The 22883-nt window shown below is 37.1% G+C and overlaps 1 protein-coding gene across 1 annotated transcript in view; it reads left to right on the top strand.

Moving 5' to 3' along the window:
* SGMS2 (sphingomyelin synthase 2) overlaps positions 1-13038 on the top strand; it is a 30364-nt gene extending 17326 nt beyond the window's left edge. Inside the window, exons 2-6 of the mRNA XM_058024522.1 lie at positions 4068-4702; positions 5422-5539; positions 7259-7412; positions 11020-11186; positions 12163-13038. Coding sequence (XP_057880505.1) covers positions 4248-4702; positions 5422-5539; positions 7259-7412; positions 11020-11186; positions 12163-12366 — 1098 coding nt within the window. The 5' untranslated portion in view covers positions 4068-4247 and the 3' untranslated portion in view covers positions 12367-13038. The remainder of the gene's footprint in view (positions 1-4067; positions 4703-5421; positions 5540-7258; positions 7413-11019; positions 11187-12162) is intronic.
* The last annotated feature ends 9845 nt before the right edge of the window (positions 13039-22883 follow it).

Raw genomic sequence — 22883 nt, forward strand, 5'->3', positions numbered from 1 at the left:
CTACCAGCAGCCTGCATGCTGTGAGATGTACATATAGCCTAGAGGAATGGATAGTGAGGTCTGGAATGCTTTCAAAAATCAAAATTAAGGAGAAACTCTAAAAGGAAATTTGTATTCATTGCTGTGTAGATGACAGTGGTAACCTGGCTTTTTTTAGTTCTAGTTCCTTAGGTAGTCCTAAAAATTTAACTGATCAAAATACAAGCTAGCAAAAAAATTGTCTGCCAGTAACTGTGTGATACAGATAAGTTACTTCAAATTGTACTTTGTTTGCACACCCCTTTTCTTCAGTTACCAAATACAGCTGTATCAGATATTTGATTGATTACCAACCTTAACAAAAAGCTTTAATATAGTACTATCAGAAGTCTTCCATTTTGTATATGAAAGTATAGCTAGCTTCTCTTAATGTCAGAATAGATCAGTCTCACAGTTTTGGATATTCTTGTTCAAGTAGTGTTTAAACAACAGGTTAAGAACTGCTTATTTGAAAACCCTGTGCAAATTGTGACTATTCAGTCCTTCATAAATTATAGAAATTAAAATATTTTGAGAAATGTGCAAGTTCCAATTCTGGATGAGAAATACTGTTTGGGAGCTAACTTTATGTGAAAATGACCTTTAGATGAAAATTGGATGACTAACAAGCTAAATAAAACTCTGTTATTCTTAAGTTCTAGCATAAAGAGCCAAATGCAGACATGCTTTCTGGTGCTTGTCTCAAAGCTGTGCCCCCCATCAACTATTTCTTTCAAATGACAGTCAAATGGGGATGCAGAGAGTTAAGGGCTGCTATTTGCATGGGAGCAGGTAGGAGCTCATGATAAAATATTAGGACACTTCCTCCTTTAGCATCTTGTTAATTCTAAAGATTTTCTTTGAAATATGTTGTTACTTGAGGCAGTTATGATTTTTGCTGTAAAGCTGCTGCTTAAGAAACTCTGCTTCTTGATAAGTTAACATTCATTTTTAGAAGGTATAGAAGCGGTTTCAAAAGAAAAACTTTCCTAAAACTTGGAGTTATCCTTTATAGGAATTTTATTTTTCCTTTTGGGTTACTTGGCCAGTTATTAGTGAGTTTGAGACTTCCCCAGTAGTTGCTCCCTATTTTAGAGCAATTTAGTATGCTTTGCAGACCTAGGTGTTGGCAGGATGGCCAGGTATAAGCATTGCTGCCTGGTTGCTGAAGGCCTTCTACTAGGCAGTTTGTGGGCATCTTCTGGTTTTGATATTGGGAAGTTTTGGATTTGACAAAAAAATCAAATGGATATTTTATCGAAAGGATCGTAAGGACAATGTGAAGCTAAAAGGAACCACTTTGGGTGGTGAATTATATTTGAATTGGGGACAGGAACTTGGCAGATGAACCTGTGCCTTTCTGGGGAGTTCCTTTTACAGCCAGTAGCAGAGGATGATTAGGCTGGTGGTGCTCTGTATCTCTCACTTCTCTGGCCAGTCAGACTGGCAGCAAGGGACTGAGAGACTTTTGTCTTTTTCATCAATAGAGTTGCTAATTTCTTTTAGAATATGGAAGAAAGAGATTGAAAAGGTACTATAAAGAGAAGCACTTACCTTCTTACCCATCACTCATCTGATGATATATAGCACCTTTAATTATCAATGTAAACAAACTTTTGGCTGCAGTATGCACTCTGCTTGAAATAATCTTGATGAGCCATCAGAAGTGGTAGATCAATATGCCTTACAATCCATTTAAAAGTACCAGGAAGGAACACAACTTTCTCCTGCAAGCTGTAGCTATAATTGTTTTGCTTAATAAGTTAATATGAGAACACGAGCACTACTTGACTTTTTAAGTTCTTATGTTATTGTTCATCTGTACTTCAGATACTCTTTGATCTTTAAGGTTTGGATCACATTAAACATCTGAAAGTAAAATCTTTCACTTACAGCACTAGGCACTCTAGGTTAGGTATTTGTGGAGAACAGAAGGAAATAACTAAGGTAGCTTGCTCTCAGTTAATGCATAATTCTAATAATGTTTCAACTGCACAGGATGTAAAATTTGCCAGGTTTTGCTGAGTGCTGCCTCAGTGGCTGCTATATGGGACATAATGGTCAGAAGTGGGGTCTTGACTTAATAGATGAATGTTAGGTACATGCATTCCAAAACATAAGCAATTGGGTTCAGTTTTTCTCTACTGTCACTAATGTGTTCTGTCATATGCTTAACTTTAGTGGTAGACAGAAGGAACAGAAGAGTGTGTGTGTTAAGAAAAAGACTTGTGAAAGCTTAAATACTATTCTGGTGTAGTTTTGAGTAAGTCTGTTGCTTTTGTAGATGCTCTAAATAGGTATTTTTAGTTGTAGGAAGCATCAGAAGTTGTTGTCTGGCTGATCTTTTCTTGGAGATACAGAGATCACAATATGACTGGTAAGAGGGAGAAAAAGCATCAAAAATCACCACTTGTTTTCTTGGGTGTCTATTGTTTGTGTGTGTTGTGTATGGATAGTTATACACTTGTTGATCCGGAATTTAGGGAAGGTCAACCAATGACAGTGGATTTCAGAAAATCTGCTAGGGCATAAATTTAGAAATGCTTCTCAGCTATTTCTGTCTTCAGTTTTATTTGTATGAACTTCATATTTGGGATCTGAACTTTTACTTCTTCTCTTTTTCAGTGGTTGGAGCAGCAGCCAGGAAATCAGTGAGATTTAGGTGCTGACCATGTTAAATGTCTTCTCTGTTTGGTGGGATGAGGCTGGAAGGACCAAAACACCATCACTTGACTTTCCAGGCTCTTTTTGGTTTAGATTGTCCTGTATCCATGTTCTTAAGCAGGTCCTGTGGTGTATGGTTAGGGAGACTGGCAGGTCCAGCTGCCATCATGGTGAATTAATTGCACACAAAGCATGGCAAACTGGCAGCCTGCAGTTGGCATGCAGACACTTGAGGGGGTAGCAGTGCTGAACTTCTCTTGCAGGAACCACTAAAATAGGAAAGAATCACAATTTACTGGTAGATGGGGAGCAATTTGTACATGGTAATACTATTTTTGTCATAGGAACTGAACAGAGTAAGAAAAATAGGTGCATCACAGCTATGGTGAGTAAGTGATTTCACAGAACTTTAGAGATGGGGAAATGGCCTTTATTTTTACTAGTGAGATATCTGTTTTCTAGAGATGAACTTCATTCTTTGCTCCTTGTAGAAAAACTTGTTATAAAACATGTGCACGTACATGTTTAGGTTGCAAAACTTTTATGAATTAGCAAATGCAGCCTGAAATAAATCCTGAGTAATAATGACTTTGTATTTGTTCCTGTTTAAAAACCTTCTAAATAGATTTGTTTTTAAAGTAGCTAAAGGACAAACACAGGTTCATTTGTCATCTGCTGTTTGTGTAGTGTACCATAACTAAGAATCAAATCCAGGGATATATTTCTCAGTTATCTGAAATTTCAGACATTTAGTGGATATTACAATGGCTATATAAATGCATTTTTGACTTGATGGAATACTCATTTAGATCTAATGAAATTTAATGGAGCTATCCATTGAGTAGATTTTCTAGATGAATCTAAATTAATTTATGCCCTACAAAATTGAATTCTGTAGTACACTTCTGTTTTTTATTCCCATCACCTGAACTGACAAGATTTGTCTGATCTATGTGGACAACCCATATTAAGATCTGTAGCAACTGTATGGTCAAAATCAGGATATTTTGTATGGAATATCTCTAAGCAGTAAAATTCAATGTTGCTGTGAATATGGAGCAAGTTTGCATGTTGCTCCAAATACTAATTAATTCTGATAACTGATAAAGCAAGTGATATCATGATCATTAAGGTCTGTGGGTCTTGTTCTTTAAAAAAAAATCCAAGCCTAAGTTGTTACTAGTTCTTAAACTGATATGAGAGATTTATCAAGTAGGAGTTGGCTTGAATTATTTCAGTAATTTGCCTTTTGACTGTGTTTCTAAGTAGACTTGGATGGAATTGAAATACTTAAAAATGCCTGTTCTGAGAATATTTTGTTCACTGTCATATTACTAGTTATGAAGACTCTCAGTATCTGTTTTGGGTTTGTTTTTTTTTTGCAGATTATTCAGCTCTAGAAGAAAGATTTGTCTTCACAAATTCCTTTGAAAGCACAATGGATGCATTTTAGAGTTCTACAGAAGTCATCTAGGAACAAGAACATTGGACTTTGAGGAATAACAGAGTTCAGAGAGCCCAGAAATTGGTCACTAATAAAGCCTCTTTGGCCATACAGCTTGGAAATGAATACCATTGAGACAGCAAAGCTTGAAGAGCACATGGAGGGTCAGCCAAATGAGACTTCTAATGGCTACTCACGACCTACTCTCTCAGTCAGTGAAGAGAACAAAAATGGCACTAGCAAACCAAAGGGCTTGTCTAATGGCTTGCGAAAAACAGCAAAGAAGTATCCTGATTACATCCAGATTGCTATGCCTGCTGAATCCAGGAACAAATTCCCTCTGGAATGGTGGAAAACAGGCATTGCCTTTGTCTATGCTCTCTTCAACTTGATTTTAACAACTGTCATGATCACTGTGGTCCATGAGAGAGTACCTCCAAAGGAGCTAAGCCCTCCCTTGCCTGACAAATTTTTTGATTACATTGATCGTGTGAAATGGGCTTTTTCTGTATCAGAAATAAATGGAATGATACTACTTGGATTATGGATATTCCAGTGGTTGTTTCTTAGATACAAGTAAGTTAGCAATATTTTTTTTTCTCTGCTGTAGGTTTACATTGCTCATTTTGGGTAGAAGAAATCATACAGTGCAATCCTTAACAATATTGTGGAATAGGGCTGGCAGGAAAATAACAAAGGAATAGCTTGTTTACAAAATGTTGTAGAGTGTCTATTCCAGATATGAAAACACAGGTTTTCTGATTATTGAATGTCTTTGAATTCTGAATTTCTGACACTTGTATTAGTCAAGTTAATTCTGAAACTGGGCTTTTCAAAGTGTGTTTACTGACCTGGGGATGCTTAAACTGGGGAAATCATGATTGTGTAAGAAAATCTTATTCAAATTTGAGGAAGAGCCCACTGTCCTCTTCAGCTAAATAGAAGTTTTCTCCTGTGTCTTCGCTAAACTATTTAAGTTGAGAATGGGGTTATAGTATGGGACTAAAAAGAAAATGCCATTGAATTGAGGAAAACTGCCTGGCCACACCTTTAAGTTAGACTGAGGCCATCTTAAATTGGTGAGAGTTTCACTCTATAAGGAGCTAACAAGACTGAAAGCTGAAGAGGGATGTTTTAATGCTTGATTCAGCAGAGTGTGTGGTGAAGAGCTGGGGTGAAGCTGCTCTTTCATTCTGTGAATTCAGCTATCTAATGTAGCTAAAGCTCCATAACTGTTGAACATCCTGCATGTAAACTTTGTACTCAATCTGTTTCCCCCCTTTCCTTACTTTCAGATCAATAGTGGGACGCAGGTTCTTTTTTATAATAGGAACTTTGTATCTGTACCGCTGTATTACCATGTACGTTACCACCTTACCTGTGCCTGGAATGCATTTTCAGTGTGCACCAAAGGTAAGAGTCTTTGCCTCTTGCTTCTTGCCTTAGTCTCTGCATTAGTCCTGATGGCTCCTTACATCAAATAGAAGATAATGTTTCAGGTATTAGTAAATAACACAAATTGCTTTCAGTTGATGTCTTCAGAAACATAGGTAGTGATAAACCAAAACTTGTGTGATAGCAGAGCCTCAAATTGTTGATGGAGTTGGCTGCTCCCTTTCAGAACATCTTAGGTTGAAATAGTGTTGCTACTAAATCAATCAACTTGCTTCTGAGGCTCAAGCTAGTCACTCTTAATACTGTAGCAATATTTTTTCTTATATGGTAGGATACCCCAGGTCAACACTGTAATTCATAGCCTGATATGCAAGCTTTTGTTGCTGTATCCCTGTAAAACCCCACACTGTTACCTGCTTTGCCTAGTTTCTCACACTATTTGGTCAAGAGTTATTGCAATACCTGAACTCAGCTGCCTGTCTTGGTTTCCAACCTGCAGAATGTATAGGAATGTGACTTAAATTCAGCTGCATAAATGAACTGATACATACAGAAACATGGATGTACTAATAGTTTTACAAAAATATTTTAAGAATTTAATGACGCTGGAGTTAAATGGTGACATAAAGGAGTTGTTACTCCCACTTTAGGTTACTAATAAAAAGTTGTAGACTTAAAATTCCTTGGAACAAACTATTGTGTTAGCTGTACTGAAAAAATGTATTGCCAGTTTAGTGGGGGAATAAATTTGTCACCTCTTGTATAAGATTTCTAGTCTTGAGTTACAGCATCATGGCTGTTGTCTTGTACATTGAGACAACTTGGGGATATAGTGGATGAAATAATTCTCTTGCAAATCAGTGTCTTTTTGAAAATGCTTTATTTAACTGCCACTATTGTAAAGATTTAATGGTTTTGTTCTAGCAGCTTGGGGAATGACTATGTAATAGACTGTATTGAGGAGTGAGAAGAGGTAATCAAAGGAAAATGCAAATGTCTCTGCTGAAAGTGCATTTTGCTAGCATGAAACCAGGATTAATTACTTGAACCCTGGAAAAACAGTTGATGATAATTTTTCTGGATTATTTTAATATGTGAATAGTTTTCTGATTATGGAAAACAGTTATCCATTTTCTTGGGGTTTTTTTCTAGAATAATTTAAAACAGCTAGATAAAACTGCCTAGTATCTATAAGAAATCAAAAGCTGGTCCTAATACGTGCTTTAAAAATGTACATCCTCCAAATGAGTTAAGTCCTGAATGACTTTGTAATTAAATCTGAAATGGAGCAAGTTTGAGGGTTTTACTTGGTAGTAACACTGGTCAACTCTGGACAGAATAACAGAATTTGTATGAAGGTTGTACCAGTTTTTAATGAGTTTCATTGATTATGTCAACTGCTGTGATGAGAGATCTGACCTTACAAATTTTTAATGTTTACCTTCTCAGTATATTCTGCATCTCATTCTCATACAATGCATATTTTAAAATAGCCTGGAAAAGTATAGATGAAAAATAGACCGACTATAAATCAGAAGTATAGACCAAATGCTAGTGTTACCAAAATGATCTTTATCACCTGTCAACTGGGAAATGCATGCTTATTTAAGAATATGTGAAAGAAACCTGAAGAAAATTAAGATAATTTGTCCTTTTATCCCTGTCTCCCTGACTCCATATATGTTTGCACAAGAAGTTTATTTGAGTCACTTACGATGCTTCTTTCTGGTGTTCTAGTTGAATGGAGACTCTCAGGCAAAGGTTCAGAGAATCCTGCGACTGATTTCTGGTGGTGGTCTATCCATAACTGGATCCCACATCCTGTGTGGAGACTTCCTGTTTAGTGGACACACTGTAGTATTAACGCTGGTCTATCTGTTCATCAAAGAGTGTAAGTGTTTGTATTTCAATGCACTTTCTTGTTCATGTTCATTGTACCAGCAAAACAAATGACAGAAGTACATGTGAAACTACTGCCCTCCAAAGGTTACTCATCAGTTGTACACAGCCTGTATTTATATGGGTTTGAAACAAATTGAGTGGAAATGGAGCTGTGGCTGTAGTAAAATCATAAAATGGTTAAGGTTGGAAGGGACCACTGTAGGTTATCTAGCCCAGCCTTTCTGCTCAAGCAGATTTCTGTAGAGCACACTGCACAGGATTGTGTCCAGACAGTTCTTGAATATTTCCAGTAAGGGAGACTTCACATCGATGAGGTTTCCCCTCACACTTCTCCAGTCTGAGCAGGCCTGTTGTCCTCTGTTGTTCCTCATAAGAGAGGTGCTCCAGCTTCCAAATCATCCTCATAGCCCTCCACTGGACTTGCTCCACATCTGTCTTGTACTAGGGAGCCTGGAACTCCAGATGTGCCTCACTGGGCTGTGTTGAGGGTCAGGACTACCCCCATCAACCTGCTGGCAATGATCTTACTAATACACCCCAGGCTACTCTGCCCTTTTTGGCCATGAGGTTGCTGCTCATGGGCAGCTTGGCCACCAGGACCCCCAGGTACTTCTCAGCAGAGCTGCTTTCCAGCAGGTTGGCCCCACCCTGTAGTGGTGCACCAGGTTCTTCTGTCCCAAGTAAGTGCAGGACCCTGAACTTGCCCTTGCTGAGTTTCAAAACGTTCTGCCCATGCCCATCCCTCTACTGTGTGAGATCTGGAGGGCAGCACAGCACCACTGCAGAGCTTTGTATTCTCAGCCAACTTGCTGAGGATGAACTCTATCCCTTCATCTAAGTTGTTGATGAGTAAGTTAAACAATACTGGGCCCAGTATGAACCTTTGGGTTGAGGTAGACTCTGCCACTGATTAAAAACCATCCAAGCCCTGCCATTCAGCCAGGTCAGTCCACCCTCACTAATTGTTCAGCCTTGCCTGTGAAGCTATCATGGGAGACAGTGTCAGAAGTCTTGCTTGAAGTTGACATAGACATCCAGCTGTCTCCTGGAATCTATCCAGCCAGTTGTCCAGATTTTAAAGGCTATCAGGCTGGTTAAGCATGACTTCCCTATGGTGAATCCATGCTAACTACTCCTGACCACATGCTTAGTGATGGCCTCAAGGGTGAGCTGTTCCATCACTTTCCTAGGGATTGTGGTAAGACTGACTAAAAGTGTTATAGGCTTTAATTAAGGGCTAAATATGGCTAAACATGTCACCTCTATCTTTATGTAAGTGTTTATTGCTTGATTAAAACAAGATAGATAGCTTTTCATCATTTGTTGACAGATGATTAAAATTTTGGATAAAGCATGCTGTAGTAATTGTGCACACTAGCTCTGTGCAGGTTAGCTGCAGGGGGTTGTAGGCTTGAGCACAGCATCATTGCACAGTTACACTGCATCTAGAAGCAAAGTTACTTTTCTCAGGTGTGCTATACATTAGTTACTGCAAGTGAAAAGTTAATTCATGATCTTGGGTTGTCTTGTGCTCCAGTCTCCTACTTAATGTTTCTTGTAGTTGATAAGAATTTGGCAGAAGATGCAGTTATGGTTTCTCCCTGAGCTTTACATTGCTGTGGGCAATGGGAGGAAACTTCTTCTGTGCTGCACTGAGAGCATCTATTGAAGTGTGAGAGAACTTAGCACTGACCTCTAAATCTAATATATGGTAAGCAGTGCTATCCTGGGAGTTTGGCCACTCATGAATGTGTAGTGGGGAGTTCCCTTCTCAGTTCACATGTTTGGCGTTGGAGTCTTCCCTCCTGTTGTTGTATCCCAAATTATGCAAATGCTAGCTTGGCTCATGGGAATGTGGAATTCTCATTGAAACAAAAATAAGACTAAGCAGCATTAGTTTGATGCCTTCCTTGTATTAAAATGTTGAGGGAACAAGGTGCTGCCGTGCTGCGTTCTGCCTTAAACAAAAAACACACTATAAAAGGGCCTCTTGCATGTGATAGACTCCAAATCACAGATTTGAGATGTTCTTTGAACAGTGGTTTAAGATGCTGATGATTCTTAGACCTAAGAATCATCATCGTTTTCCTTGTTTTTTCTGTTATGGTGTATTTTAATGCTACTCATGTGCTCAATTGTACCAGGAAAGATGAAGACAACCCAATATTTTCTGGGCTAATTTCTCCTTTATATTATAAGGGATTGGTGCAATTTTATCATGCAAATTTTTGTAATAAGCTCTTTGACTGCTGCTTAATTGTTAGGCATATATTTCACTGAAATTGTGCTCTATAAGTGAGAAATGCATAGCTTTCCTTTTTTTACCTCCCATATAACAATCAAAATGTCATCTGAACCAGGGCATAAGCCCTATAATTGCTCTGAATTAGAGGCTGCTTGTGGTGGTCTTTTTTGCTCTTCCAGTAACATGTCTTTGGTGTAAGATGCATTCTGAGGTTTTTATGTCGGGCTTAGTGGAGTTTTTGCTCTGTTCTTCTCTTCCTTCTGTACTCTGCCATTTTTTCACTTATTCTCTGCACAGCACGTTTTTCACCAGAATAGTTGTTCGTATTTTTAGCCTTGGTATGTCTGACTTTCTCAATGCTGTTTTCATCAACTTCTTGAGATTACTTGGCTTCTCATCTTAAAAAATAAAATAAAATCAGTAGATGGAGATCTGTCTGCAGGGTTTTGGGGAGAGTTAAGAGAATATTTTTGACACTTGCAGTTGTTTTGCACAGGCCTCTCGGCGCCTACTGGGTAGGCTTGTTGAGATCAGTAACTTTTCTGCTGGTATTGTGTGAAAGTAAAGGCTGACCATTGCCCCATAAGAAAAGAGGTGCCAAAACCTCCCACTGTGAGTGAAATGAAGCCAGTTTGCCTGTCAGAAGTTATGAATGATCATTGTGGCACTCAGGGCATTTTTTCAATGGGCAAAGAAGTACAGGAGAACTTTTCCACTGATGTGGCTGAAATGCATTTTGAATAGCTTTGCTCCCATTTGTTAAATCTTTCATCTAAGGGTATGAATTCACATACTCTTCTATACAGTGTATTTTGTTTCATAGAACTGAGGCTTCATGCAAATCAATTAAAACCTAATAATTGAGTGTCCTTCTGTTTAATTTGTGATCTCTGCTCAGGTTGTATCAGTTCTAGAGACTTGATTTTACTCGAATATAGACTGTGAAAAGAAAAGATTAATTACAATGAAGTTAAATAAGCAAAGTGTATGTTTTATCTCAATTTTGTCTCTTCCTCTGCACCCTAAATCCTAGAAATTATTTAACTGGAAAACTTAATTTGACTAGAAAATGGGTGGCAGTCTTGTCTAGCTAACCCATCTTGTGCTCACTTAAAAAAGTAAGAACACTGCAGTAAGTTTGTGTAATTCATTATGTAGATTCATACCAATCAAAACAGGGGATCTGTACCAGTGTGATAGCAGGGGATCTGTACCAGTGTGATATGAGTTGTGTTTTCAAATTTAGCAGCCTTAAATGAATTTTCTTATCTTTCCCCCTTGCTTTTGTGGATTGTTAGAATAACAGATGACTTTTTGCTGTGTTTTTCCCCATCGCCTCCCTGTCTCACAGATTCACCACGTAATTTCTGGTGGTATCACTTGATCTGCTGGCTGATGAGTGCTGCTGGCATCATTTGTATCCTGGTTGCTCATGAGCACTATACCGTAGATGTCATCATTGCCTACTATATCACCACACGGCTCTTCTGGTGGTACCACTCCATGGCTAATGAAAAGGTGAGTGGCCTTCACAATCCATGCATAGCCTACATTTGTTACAATTGCCTGAAGGTTAAATCTTCTTAAATATTCTTAATCTCAGAATAAAAAGATGTTCCATATTGAAGTTTAATCAGAATGGGTAATGAGTTTCACTTCATTGTTATTTAAGTAAATAATATTAATTTGCCTTAAGAATATTTTTGAGCTTTTGAGGTTTTAATACTGTAATTGATGTATAGAATACCCCTTCTTTGTCTCAGCTTATGAATAAACAGTAGTTGAGTAATAAAATTTCTGCATAACTGAAGTTATCTAGATAGTCTCAAGCTGCATCAAGGGAAATATATGTTGGATATTAGGAAAAAGTTTTTCACACAAAGGGTGATAAAGTACTGGAATGGTCTGTCAGGAGAAGTGGTGGAGTCCCCATCCCTGGATGTGTTTAACACGAGACAGGATGTAGCACTCAGTGCCATGGTTTAGTTGAGGTGCTAGGGAACAGGTTGGACTCGATCATCTTGAAGGTCTCTTTGAACCTTGTGATTCTGTGATTGCTACAATTCTAATGACAATTCTTGTGTAAGTGTCGTTAAAGGTACACAGTTCAGAAGGTTGTTGCTGCTGTTGTTTCAACACTTTCAAGCAGAAGCATAGCTCTTAAGCCCATTTAGTCTAATTCTCAACTATTACTCATCAGTGGAACCATGTCATGCCTGAAAGCACTCATACTGAAAAGTCTCGAGTGCTTTGTTGCCCCAAATTTTCCACTGCAACAAAGCATCTCTTTGTGGTAAAGATGCTCAGTTTGTAGTATGCATTTGGACTCTAATATCTGTCTCAATTCTGTGTTTTTAGGCTAAATACTCAGAGTCTTTGCAGAAATGCATGCACATGCATTGCATTTTTGCTGTTGTCTTGACTCAGTGTAATAGATTTTAAGCTTTTAAACTGACAGTTGCCTTTTCCTTTTTGCATGCTTGTGCCAATACAGACTTTAAAGGTGTCTTCGCAGACGAATTTTCTCTCTCGAGCATGGTGGTATCCAATATTTTATTTCTTCGAGAAGAATGTGCAAGGCTCTGTTCCTTGCAGTTTTTCCTGGCCAATATCTTGGCCTCCCAGCTGCTTCAAATCTTCATGCAAAAAGTATTCGCGGGTTCAGAAGACAGGAGAGGACAATGAAAAATCTACCTGAAGAAAAGAAGAAAAGCATCTGCTCTGTTTTTTTTCATTTTAGATTTTTTTTTACCAAAACATTAATGCTGTAACCAAAGTTCTTAAGAAGACTGTAACTGAAGAAGTGGACCAAGCTTCTGTGCAATTGATGAAAAGACAATTGTAGACATATATATTGCATTTCAGATGTTTTCTTCTCATCTGGCTGTACAGACCTATTCTACTCTTCAGTGCTGATGAAAAGCACCACTGATGGGATTTTTTTTAATTAAAGGAAAAAATGGAGCAGGATTGTGCTTTATTAATGAGATAGAGGTGCCAAAGACCACAGTCACACTTCCATTACTATCACTCATCTATCACTCATCCACAGAAGCACCCAAAAGTCTCCTCTTCAGAGCTCTGCAGTGCGTAAGGGCAAAAACATTCTAACATGTAAGCGCACGATATTGGCATACTGAGGTGTATAAAAAAATAACACAATTGTGGGAAGTGGTTTGTTGCATTATTCTTGTAATGAAGGTAAGGCCTTTGTGTGAATGGTACAGCTAGAAGCAAGTCTGGCTTTTTTACACACTGTGGGTATGAATATCTTAGGACCCTAAAATACTACTTACCACTGTTAACTCCCATGTATTCTACTATATACCAATTTTTACATTTTTATTAGTAATTTTATATTTAAATGGTTGTTACCTGATGAATTTGCAAATTAGAAACAGCTGCTAGCTCAAGGAGCCTAAAATTTTATTTTTAGTAAGAGACAGTTTCAACATCTGAATCTTGAATTACAACTGGCCTTGTGTATATAGCTCTACAGTGCCTGTCAGTGTATATAGATGCAGATATACACAAAAGCACATACCTTAAACAAAATTACTCACTGGGAAGAGTAATCCTAGAGTTCTTGATGCAGGCAGAAGTTGTACAGCTCTCACCTGCTTGAGGAATGCAAGGCCAGGTCCAAAATGGGGCTACATTTAAAACAAACATTTTAATTTTAGTAGCAATCTCTTGCTGAAGCTATGTAGCAGGTTTGCTTGGGAGCCATAGTTCTCCAGTGAATTTCTGTCTTTTACCTCTTGACACATGTTTCTGTGACTTACTTTAAAAAAACAACCAAACAAAAAAGTGCTAAGATAAAATATCTACAACAGCAGCATTTCTTCAATTACAACATAAAATAATTTCATATTAAATGACACTGTGGTAGGCCTCAAAAATAGATTACCTTTTTTTCCCAGGGCTGCAGTCCAGCTAAAATGGCTATCTAAACAAGTTGGCTGAGAATGGGGGAAACTACCATGGGGTGAACATGTAACAAAACCACAGATTAACAGCTGCCTGTTTCTTGTTGGTTTGTTGTTTTGTATTGTTGTGAAAGCAAAGTAGAAAATTAGCACACCATGTTTAGCCATTTATATTCTGTATTAATTTCTGCAGTTAACTCAATATTATTTTCAGATACTCACTAAAACCTAATGAAAAGATAAAACTGCATTGTGTTGAGGTGATACTAATATAAATGAAATGCTGCATATTTTAAGAATGTCTTGAACCGAGTGACAAGTGTGAACACAATTTAAATAATGACAACTTTTTAAAAAGTCCAGAGTTAGTTATAAAATGAAATACAGAGTATTCAAATATAAAAATTTTCAGTTAAGGGGATCTTTTTCTCTGAGTTGTACATGAGAATATTTTTGTGCATTTCAAATATTTTTGTGCATTATCAAAATAATACAATAAAAAGTGTTCCTTTCAATACATTTTTGGAAAAACTTAGTTAAGAAAGAAATTCTGCTGTGGTTTGGTTGTGTTATTTAAAATGAGTTTAGCGGACTCTGATAATGTGCCCCTCAAGTTGTGTGTATATGGGCATACCTGTGCTTTCATTTGCTTGCTTCTAGCAGACCTTGAACAGCTTTGTAGCTGTATCAAGTATCAAAAAACTTTTGAAAATCCTTTTTCTCTGTGATACAAATGAATCTGTTCAACACCAGTCAGTATATCTCCCGAGATACTTGTTATATCAGTACTACTTCATAGATCATCATTTTTAAAGCTAAAATCTAAGCTTTGTGATACCTTAAATATGGTCATGTTAATCCACTTGTAGTAATGCTGTCTTTTAGGAGTTATGAAAGGATTTCTTTGATAGTCACTGTGCCTTGAAAATAGCATGATGAAAAGCATTACCTAAGGAGCTTAGAGTGGTTTTCATCTGTTGGCTGAAAAATAAATACTTTGACAGTGGGTTTTCTGTAATAGATCTGCACAGTAGGCTTTCTTCATGCAGGATGAGGTGTTTGGGGTTTTCTACACTTATTCCTGTTTCAGAAGGAAAAAAATGTGAAAGTGATGAAATAGAACTAAGTAAAGACTCTGCTTTTGTTGGGCTGCATGAGCTTTTATTCTACTGCTAAATTTGTTAGAGACTTCTGTTTTAGTACAACAGGAAAGTTTAAGTAGCAGCTCTAGCTCAAAATACTTGGTTCCTGTTCTGGCTCAGTCCTCCCTTAAGTACTTAATATTTATCCATTGTATGAAAGCTCTCAAAGGGATATTTGTGTGTTTAATCAGCAGAAAGCCCCAGTTTTCTATCCTCTCAATAGCTTTTAAGTGCTTTTACAAACTTGGATGGTATAGCTGTATTTGATGACTCTTTAGACCTATATGTAAGGTGATAAAATGGGGTAAGTAATGATATATTCTAGTTCTTACTGTTATAGTAATTTATCCAATATAAACCACAACTGCTGTGTAAAAAATTACTAATTGTAACATCTTGGTGATCATTATAAACAAATACCACAAAGCTTAAAGTATAGTTTCATCATAAGAAGCAAGAGATTGCAGTAGGTAAAAAGGAGAAACTTGGACTTCCCTTAGGAAGTAGGTAGGATGGGACCTATCATCAAGTGGTTGTTGTATTATTTGGTCTGTGTATTATGACATACTTTGCAGGGTGTCACTAATTGTTTCTTTTCTAGTTACAGTAATATTTCTCAGATGTCACATGAGCTGCCCCTTTCCTGTGACTATAACATGCTCCTCTCGACTGAAGAGCATTTACATGTTGAACTTTACAGACAATTGGTAAAAAAACCCCACTACATTTGTGCATATCAGTATGATTTAAATGCCGATGGGCTTTCTTAAAATGCCTAACATAAATTTAAATCTGGATTTTAAATGTTAACTTGAGCATTTAAAGAAATGTGCTGCTAAGTGGTCATGCTACAGATGCCTACTCCTAACGCCAGAAATTGTTAACATCTACTTGAAAGCCCTGTAAATGGACGCCTTTTTCGGTACGTGCTTAGCACTCCCGTGTGGACACAAATGGTACTGTTAGTTATCCTTCACTGCTGTTTTCTTGGAAAGATCGCCGCAGGTGGCGTAGTAGCAAAAATAGCTGTGCTAAACATTGCTATGAACCTTAGTACGGGATTTGCTGCCCTCCTTAAAAAAATCTGGTTGGGAGCAAAGGAAACGAAAGAAAGCTTATGTTAAAATACACTACCTTCGTGTGATAGAGAAATAAAGCTCAGCAACAGAGACAGAACTGGGAAGTCTTAAAAGAGATGAGAGACCATTCTCTTAATTGGATTATTGCAAATCTGCTTACTAGGGTCTTAAATCAGAATCTCTGTTCAATCTCTGGCTTTCTCTTATCAGTAGTATCTGGCTAGACAGTTTATCCTGAGTTGTTTGGTACTAACCCAAATTCTTTTTCTCATTTCATTAGATGGAATGTTCTAGAGACAGATCCATTAGCTTCAGTGCAAGATGAAGTCTTTCCCATTAACTTTAAATGAACTTTCTCGTGCCTCTATGTTACTGTTTATGTTTGCTTGCAGGATTTTTTTTCTTTGTTAGTGGGGTTTTGGTTTTTGTGGTTTTGGTTTTGTTGGTTTGGTTTTTTTTTTTTATGCATAAACCTTGAATCTTAAAGATTCATGGGCTTCTTTTGAAAATGGGTCCAAGCTGCCATATGAACTGGAACCATTTTGCCTTACTGGCAGATGTAATAGTTGTAAAACTCCATTGTCATCTTGATATTTTCACAATATACATGTTTTGGACTTACCTAGAACTCTTTACATGGGCACACAAAATTAGAGTAATGCTATGAGATTGATTTTACAGTGCCTGGAATAGAACACTTCAATACAGAACTGTTCAACGTCTTAAATTCAGTTAGTGAGAATAGGGATATTAAAAGTAAATACTCCTATTAGGCATCATTCAAGTGGGTACTGCTGCTTAAGTACTCATTAAAAAAATATGCTAGCACGCCATTCAAGTAACTATGATGCTTCCTAGAATCCAGAGAGAAGTGCTGAGAAACAAAGGCATTTTGCATGAAATTGAGCTTAAACTACACCTAACTTTTTAGAAGTGTAGGTTTAAATTGTGTAATAGTTCTGAAAAAAACCCCTATAAGGAAGTAGCAATATTAAGCACATCATTCTGTGGTACAGCTGTGTGTCTGTGCTGGCTCTCGTCCGTAACTTACAACATAAAAACAAAACCCAACCCAGTGATAAATGCTTGGAAATTAAAGTACTTAAATATTATTAGCAGTCTTTTATAAGTTGTTCCTACAAGCTGTCACTAATAGTTTCTAAAACAAGAACAAAGTGCTGCAATGCTTAAAACATACTGAAGCTTTTTTCTAGTTGGCTTCAGTTTCCATGGATTTAACCATAAGATTAAATCTTATTAACCTATAAAGCAGCACATGAGGATGTCAGGCTGGATACAGGTAGCTCATGTATTTCAAGGAAACTTTCCAGTTTTGAACTCATCTTTCCTAACTAAACACTCAATGCCTGAATGATTTTTAAAGATGAAGTAACAATACTGTGTAGTCTCTAATGTGTGTATGAAATACAGGTGTTGAGGATTCCTTCTTTCTACTGTAAGTCAGTGACTAAAAACCCACAAAGGTCTGAATTGCTTTCAGTGAAAATTTTTTAATTGCAAAGGACTTGGTGTTGAGCAAATAGCTAGCTGCTTTTTTTCTGTGGCACTTGGCTGTGTATTAACCTTTAAGATGCAAATTAGAAAGGAGGAGAAGGCAGACCACTTCTTATTGGGAGGAGCAGTGTGTTTGCTTTTTGAATTAAAATTATATTGGCTGCATGTTACATGCAGTCTTATCTGTACTACAGTTGAAAAAAGATGCTGTATTATACTGTTATAGTTAGTGTTTGCACTTTTTAAAATGATTCTGTAGTGGTTGACCCAGTCCTTTTGCTGGCTGAGGAGTGAGTGTTTTTGTCTTTTACTTGCTGTCTGTATGGTGGAATGTAACTGGTTTTAGTTCTGGTAAATGTTAATGAAAAAATTGCAAATATCTTGGATACAGTGCCTAAGGTGTCTGTGCATGGGCTTCTTCTAGGAGAAATATTCTTCTTTCAAGCTGTGCCTAAAAAATAATAATGTTAGCTCTTGCCTTTTCTCTCAGCAAAATATGATCTTTAAGAGGTTAGCATTTGTGACACTGCAAAGAATTACTACAGAAGACTCTTCTTTGTGCCAAATGAGTTCAATTTTTACAAAGTATCTTTGAACTATGTTTGAAGATGACTTTTGGGGTTTTTTTTGCTTTTTTTTTTTTTTTTAATTAAGAGAAAAAGTAGTCAGAAATGAGTCTGAAATAAAAGCATCTCAAGCAGTTGGGGTCAGGCACCATGCAGGCACATGGGTGTGGAAGGGGTTTCTCTGGGATCAGCAATACTGGATTCAGTACACAGCGGCTTCTCTAGGAATGCAGACCAGGCTGTACTTGTACAGTACAGATGGCTGGGAGCATCTCTGTCTTTTTGAGCTTCTTTTGGACTGACAGTGCAGTGCTAAAGGTGACAATAGTTTAAAAAAGTGAAGGTCACTTACAAATCAAAACTATAAATGGGGCTGAAAAGGCAGATCTCTGTAAAACCACTTATCAGAGAGCTGCATTCCAATTCAATGGAGCATACAATTGGGTGTTACTTCAGGTGTGTGAGTTGCATTTAAGATGAGTGGGACTGTTTGCTTTCTACTTTTTTTTTAATTAAAGGTGGCAGGTGTGCTGAGAATACCAAGAGGAAATTTATCTCCCTGCTTACTTTTACCTCTGCCATTGAAGTGTCTGTGCGTGAACCTTAAATAATATTACTGAACTCCAACCCCTCTTTACATTTGGAGTAACTTAGCAGTGCTTTGTTACTTCTGTAAAAACTGGGTTTGCATTCCACTTGTTTCAGTTTGTTGCCATTCAAAATGCTGCTTATGCTGAAGCCTCCTGTCTAACTACATCTGCTTCTACTGATTGTATTTTCTAAATGGCTCAATACAGAAGAGTAGAATTTACATTTCAGAAGGCTTCAGAATTAATCCTAAAGCCACAGGCATTCTTGTCAGACACATCTTTGCACAATTTGTACTTGATAATAATTTCAAGTTTTGAAACCTGACGTGCTAGGACATAGTTCTTTTCCCTCAGGAATCAATTCTTGCTTCTTAAATGTTTAGCACATTTGTTTGTGTTTACTTTCATGATTCAGGAGAGCATGTGTGAGATGTGAAAAAGGTTCTGCTAGTTTTTGAGGTCAGGGTTGTACCAAGGAACCTGAAAGTAAAAGCAGAAATAATGGTTTGATGCTTGTGGTTCTCATGCTTTCCGTGTGACTTTGAAAACTCTCAAGACTTCCCTAAAAACAGCACAGGACCTCATTTTGGCTGCAACATGGTTTCATCCTTGTCAGCTGACAGCTTTTCTTGCAGGACTTCTCCCAGGCTGGATCCTAGGTATCCATAGCTCTTTATGTCAATTGCAGCTGTGTATCCAACCTTGGAAAAACTAGGCAAGAAAAGCCATTGGCTGCTGAGGAGCCCTCCAAGGTAGTATGAGAATGCTGTCGTGTGTGCATGATAAGAATCTGATAAGGTGGCATTGTTTTGTAGCTTCAGGGTCCAGTTCTGCAAACACCGTGCAGTAGACTACTGCAATAACAAACTGAGAAACCTTTGGTGCTCTAGTTTCTACTGATCTTTGCAAATTGGCTGTCATTTTCATAGAAATTCTTCACAATTAGCAAGAGTTGGCTTTTATGTTGTCAAACTTTCAGGATGACACTTTATAACTGATACTTTGTCAGGTAACTGAGTGTTATGGTTTGCTGTATATGTGCAAGAGGTACTAGAGCTAGAGTTGTGGTTTGTGCTGCAATCTGTTCACTGTGTTAAAACAACCCAAACCAAAACCAACTATTGCACTAGCTGTACTTTAAAGAAAAGCAATAATGGGAGCATCTTGTAGCTTTTCCCTCCAGAGGTGCTGTCTGTCATGGTCACTTCACTGTCTGTCACTTTACCAACTGTGAATTTGGTAAAATATGTTGAAGAAATTGTCCTATGTGTTTTACTTATTTACTTGGCACGTACAAGTTGAATTTTTTTATTGTCAGCCTGTGTACTAATTAATACAGGTGGACTACTTACATAACCACCCACATATTTAAAAATCTAAAACCTTATATCTATTTATGGTGCTAATAATCTCAAATATTATAAAGAGCTGTTATTCTCTTATTAAACATGAACACTAAGGAAAGCTGTTGTGACACCTTTCAATAAAATAAAATTTCTCTACATTTTAAGCCTGTTCCAAATGCTTTTTATATACATACAACACTTTTCTATTTCTGTTTTATATAAAAATGGCAAAAAACCTATTTTAATGCAGGAAAACATTACGTGTGTATATTGTTCTGAATTACATGTCAAATTCTAAATTTTCATACATTTAGGATAGCTAATCTTCTGAAACTGTCTAAAATATAAGAATTTCACTAGGTAGAATGAAGGGACAGACTGGCAGTTTAAATAAAATAATTCTCTGGCTTCTTCATCACTGTTGAAGCCTTGGGGACAGAGGGAGAGGATGTGAAGAGAACAAAGCTTTATTAGGAGGTCACTGATTATATAGTGTAGATGTATATTTCACTAAAACTTTAAAAAAAACCCAAACAGCTTGTGATGGATATGACCATGTAGCTGTCTAAAGAGCAGAAGTGAAACAATGTAATTGTCAAGGCAGGTCACAGTAGGACATTATAAAAACATGTGAAAGAACCTTAAACTAGATTGTTTTTAGGTAGTGAAACAGCAAAGTAATATTCTAGCTTTGTTTGAAAGCTTCACAAGCAACTTTTTCTTAATATGAAAAACTATCTTGTGCCTTCTGTTTGCAGAAGTTATTGTTGCCTTCCTCCCTGCCTTTGGTTGTGATTTTATTGTATATAATGGACAGCACACTTCCAGATCTTTCCAAGAGGCATTTTTAGGCAGCAGTACCTACACTTTCTATCCACAGAGAATACAGAGCCTTTAGTTCTTGTTGAAGGCCCTTACTTGTGAGCTTACAGTTGTGAAGTATCTGCCTGTGACAGGTGTGGAAATCCTGCTGGAGTCAGCTCTTAGATGAGCATGATGCCCTTAATACATCTGGACATGTGAACATGCAGAGTGGGTGCCATGCCCAGGTGGCACTGCAGCACACCCCTCTACTCTGAAAGGTTGTACCCCACGCTGCTATGCTTCAAATATTAGAATAAATTCTCTTTTATCACTTCCACCTAGTACTTCAAGAAGTAAATGGGCTTCTCTGAGATCTATTTGATGGAACTTCTATATCAGTGCAAAGAATATTCCATGTTTAGAGTAACTTAATTTAAAGCAGGAACAAGCCCACCATCTAGGATGAAACCAGGGCTGGGTGGGGTTTTTGTTGTGTGAAGGTGGGTAGTCTAGTAACAATAGTCTGGATTGTCTTCCTACTTGTGTCCATGCCTGCTTTTATAGTAGGACCCTTGGAAAAGCCAAAGATTGAACAAAGTCATCCATAATAGTCCTAAGCCACATTGAAATATAATTTTCCTATTGTAATTACTAGATGTTTCAGAGAAAATTTACTGTATTTTTTTAATTTACAAAAGAAGTGCAATACTTACAGAATATTAAGAGGCAAATTGCTGCATGTTTCAATGCCCTGCAGAAACAAAACCTTTATGAGCATGTGACATGCACTTCACCAATGTGGGGTTTCTTTAGCTTTAGCTGCTGTGTTACACAAACATGTTTCAGTGCATTTGTGTAACTCAGAACTTGCAAATACTTTCAATGTGCTTTTGACAAGGAGAGTGTTTTTTATGAATAAAGTGCCTGTGGAAGTAAAGATCCAAAAGTTGCGTGCAAGCTCAAATAAAGCATGTAAAACCACAGCCCATACTTGAAGAGAATGGGTGCTAAGTCAGCAGCTGCAGAGAACAGCTGGTCAACAGTCCTAAGCCTTGATGGGACTCAAAGATTAAGTTTGAGCAAAGAATATTATGTTGCTTTTGAGAGTTTACTGTGCTAATTAAACTTTCAATGCTTCTGCTTGGGCCTTAACTCTGTAACTTGGTTATCTTTAAGGAGAAATTAGTTCCTTTGAACTATTCTATTTTTAATGTTTTTTTCATGATAGTCTTTACTCTGCTGGGGATGTTTGTTTGCTTGTTATGTGGAGCTATTTTTTGACCTGTTAGAAGTGGAGTCACCAAATGCTTTGATTACTCAGTTAGGGGTAAAAGAGTTTGAAGAATGGTGTTTCCTAAAGTGCAGAATTAATGGGGGTGTATTTTTTATTACACTGATGCTAGGACTGAACAGGAAGGACTTCCATGGAAAGTACTATAGTGCTAAAGCTTGTATATGTAGTTATTGGAGTATGCAGAATATTAGTAAAGTACTTGGATATGTTTTGCTATTAATTTCATGCTTTTAAAAGAGGCTATTTGGTTCTAATTTAAATTGGAGAAACTGATTTTAATGTTGCAACAGCTATTATTTCAACTTGAAATATCTACTGGTATGTTAGAGGAAAAGTAATATTTTATCACTTAGCATTTTGAAATTAATCACATTTTCTATCAAAATTAATGTGCAATTTAATCTCTGGACATCCTAGAATTGGCTATATGCCACTGAAACCAAACTTTCAGCTGCATACATAGGGAAGGAAGGCATTTTTTAAATCTAGTTCAGCTTCTTGACGAGACTGAGAAGGAAGTGGGGCTAGATTACTCTTGTACAAAGAAAACAGACAAAAACAGTAATGTGTTTCAGCTGTGCTGAATACCTTAGCTTCTTATTTTTACACTACAGAATTTAAACTTTTCTGGAGACTCAGATATAAAATATCTTTAGTTCAGCTAAATTTTCATCTGTTTTTATATATTTTTTCTAATAGATGCATTTTATTTGTATACATTGTAATTAGCTGCTGAATTTCTGCCAAATATGGAGAAAATAAAAGCTGAATTCTATTCTGCCAGTCTAAATCTGTTCTTAGTTTTTATCTTTTGTTCAGTTCGTGGCTGGTAAAATGTCCACTTGCTGTTTAGATTAAAGAGACAGTTGCCTTAATTGCTCAGAGGAAAACTGACCTTGACTATTTAAAGATTTATGTATTTCTGAAATTGCTGTAACTTCTGTATAATT

Source organism: Melospiza georgiana, chromosome 5 (genome assembly GCF_028018845.1).
Source record: "Melospiza georgiana isolate bMelGeo1 chromosome 5, bMelGeo1.pri, whole genome shotgun sequence".
In the NCBI taxonomy this organism is placed as follows: Eukaryota; Metazoa; Chordata; class Aves; order Passeriformes; family Passerellidae; genus Melospiza; species Melospiza georgiana.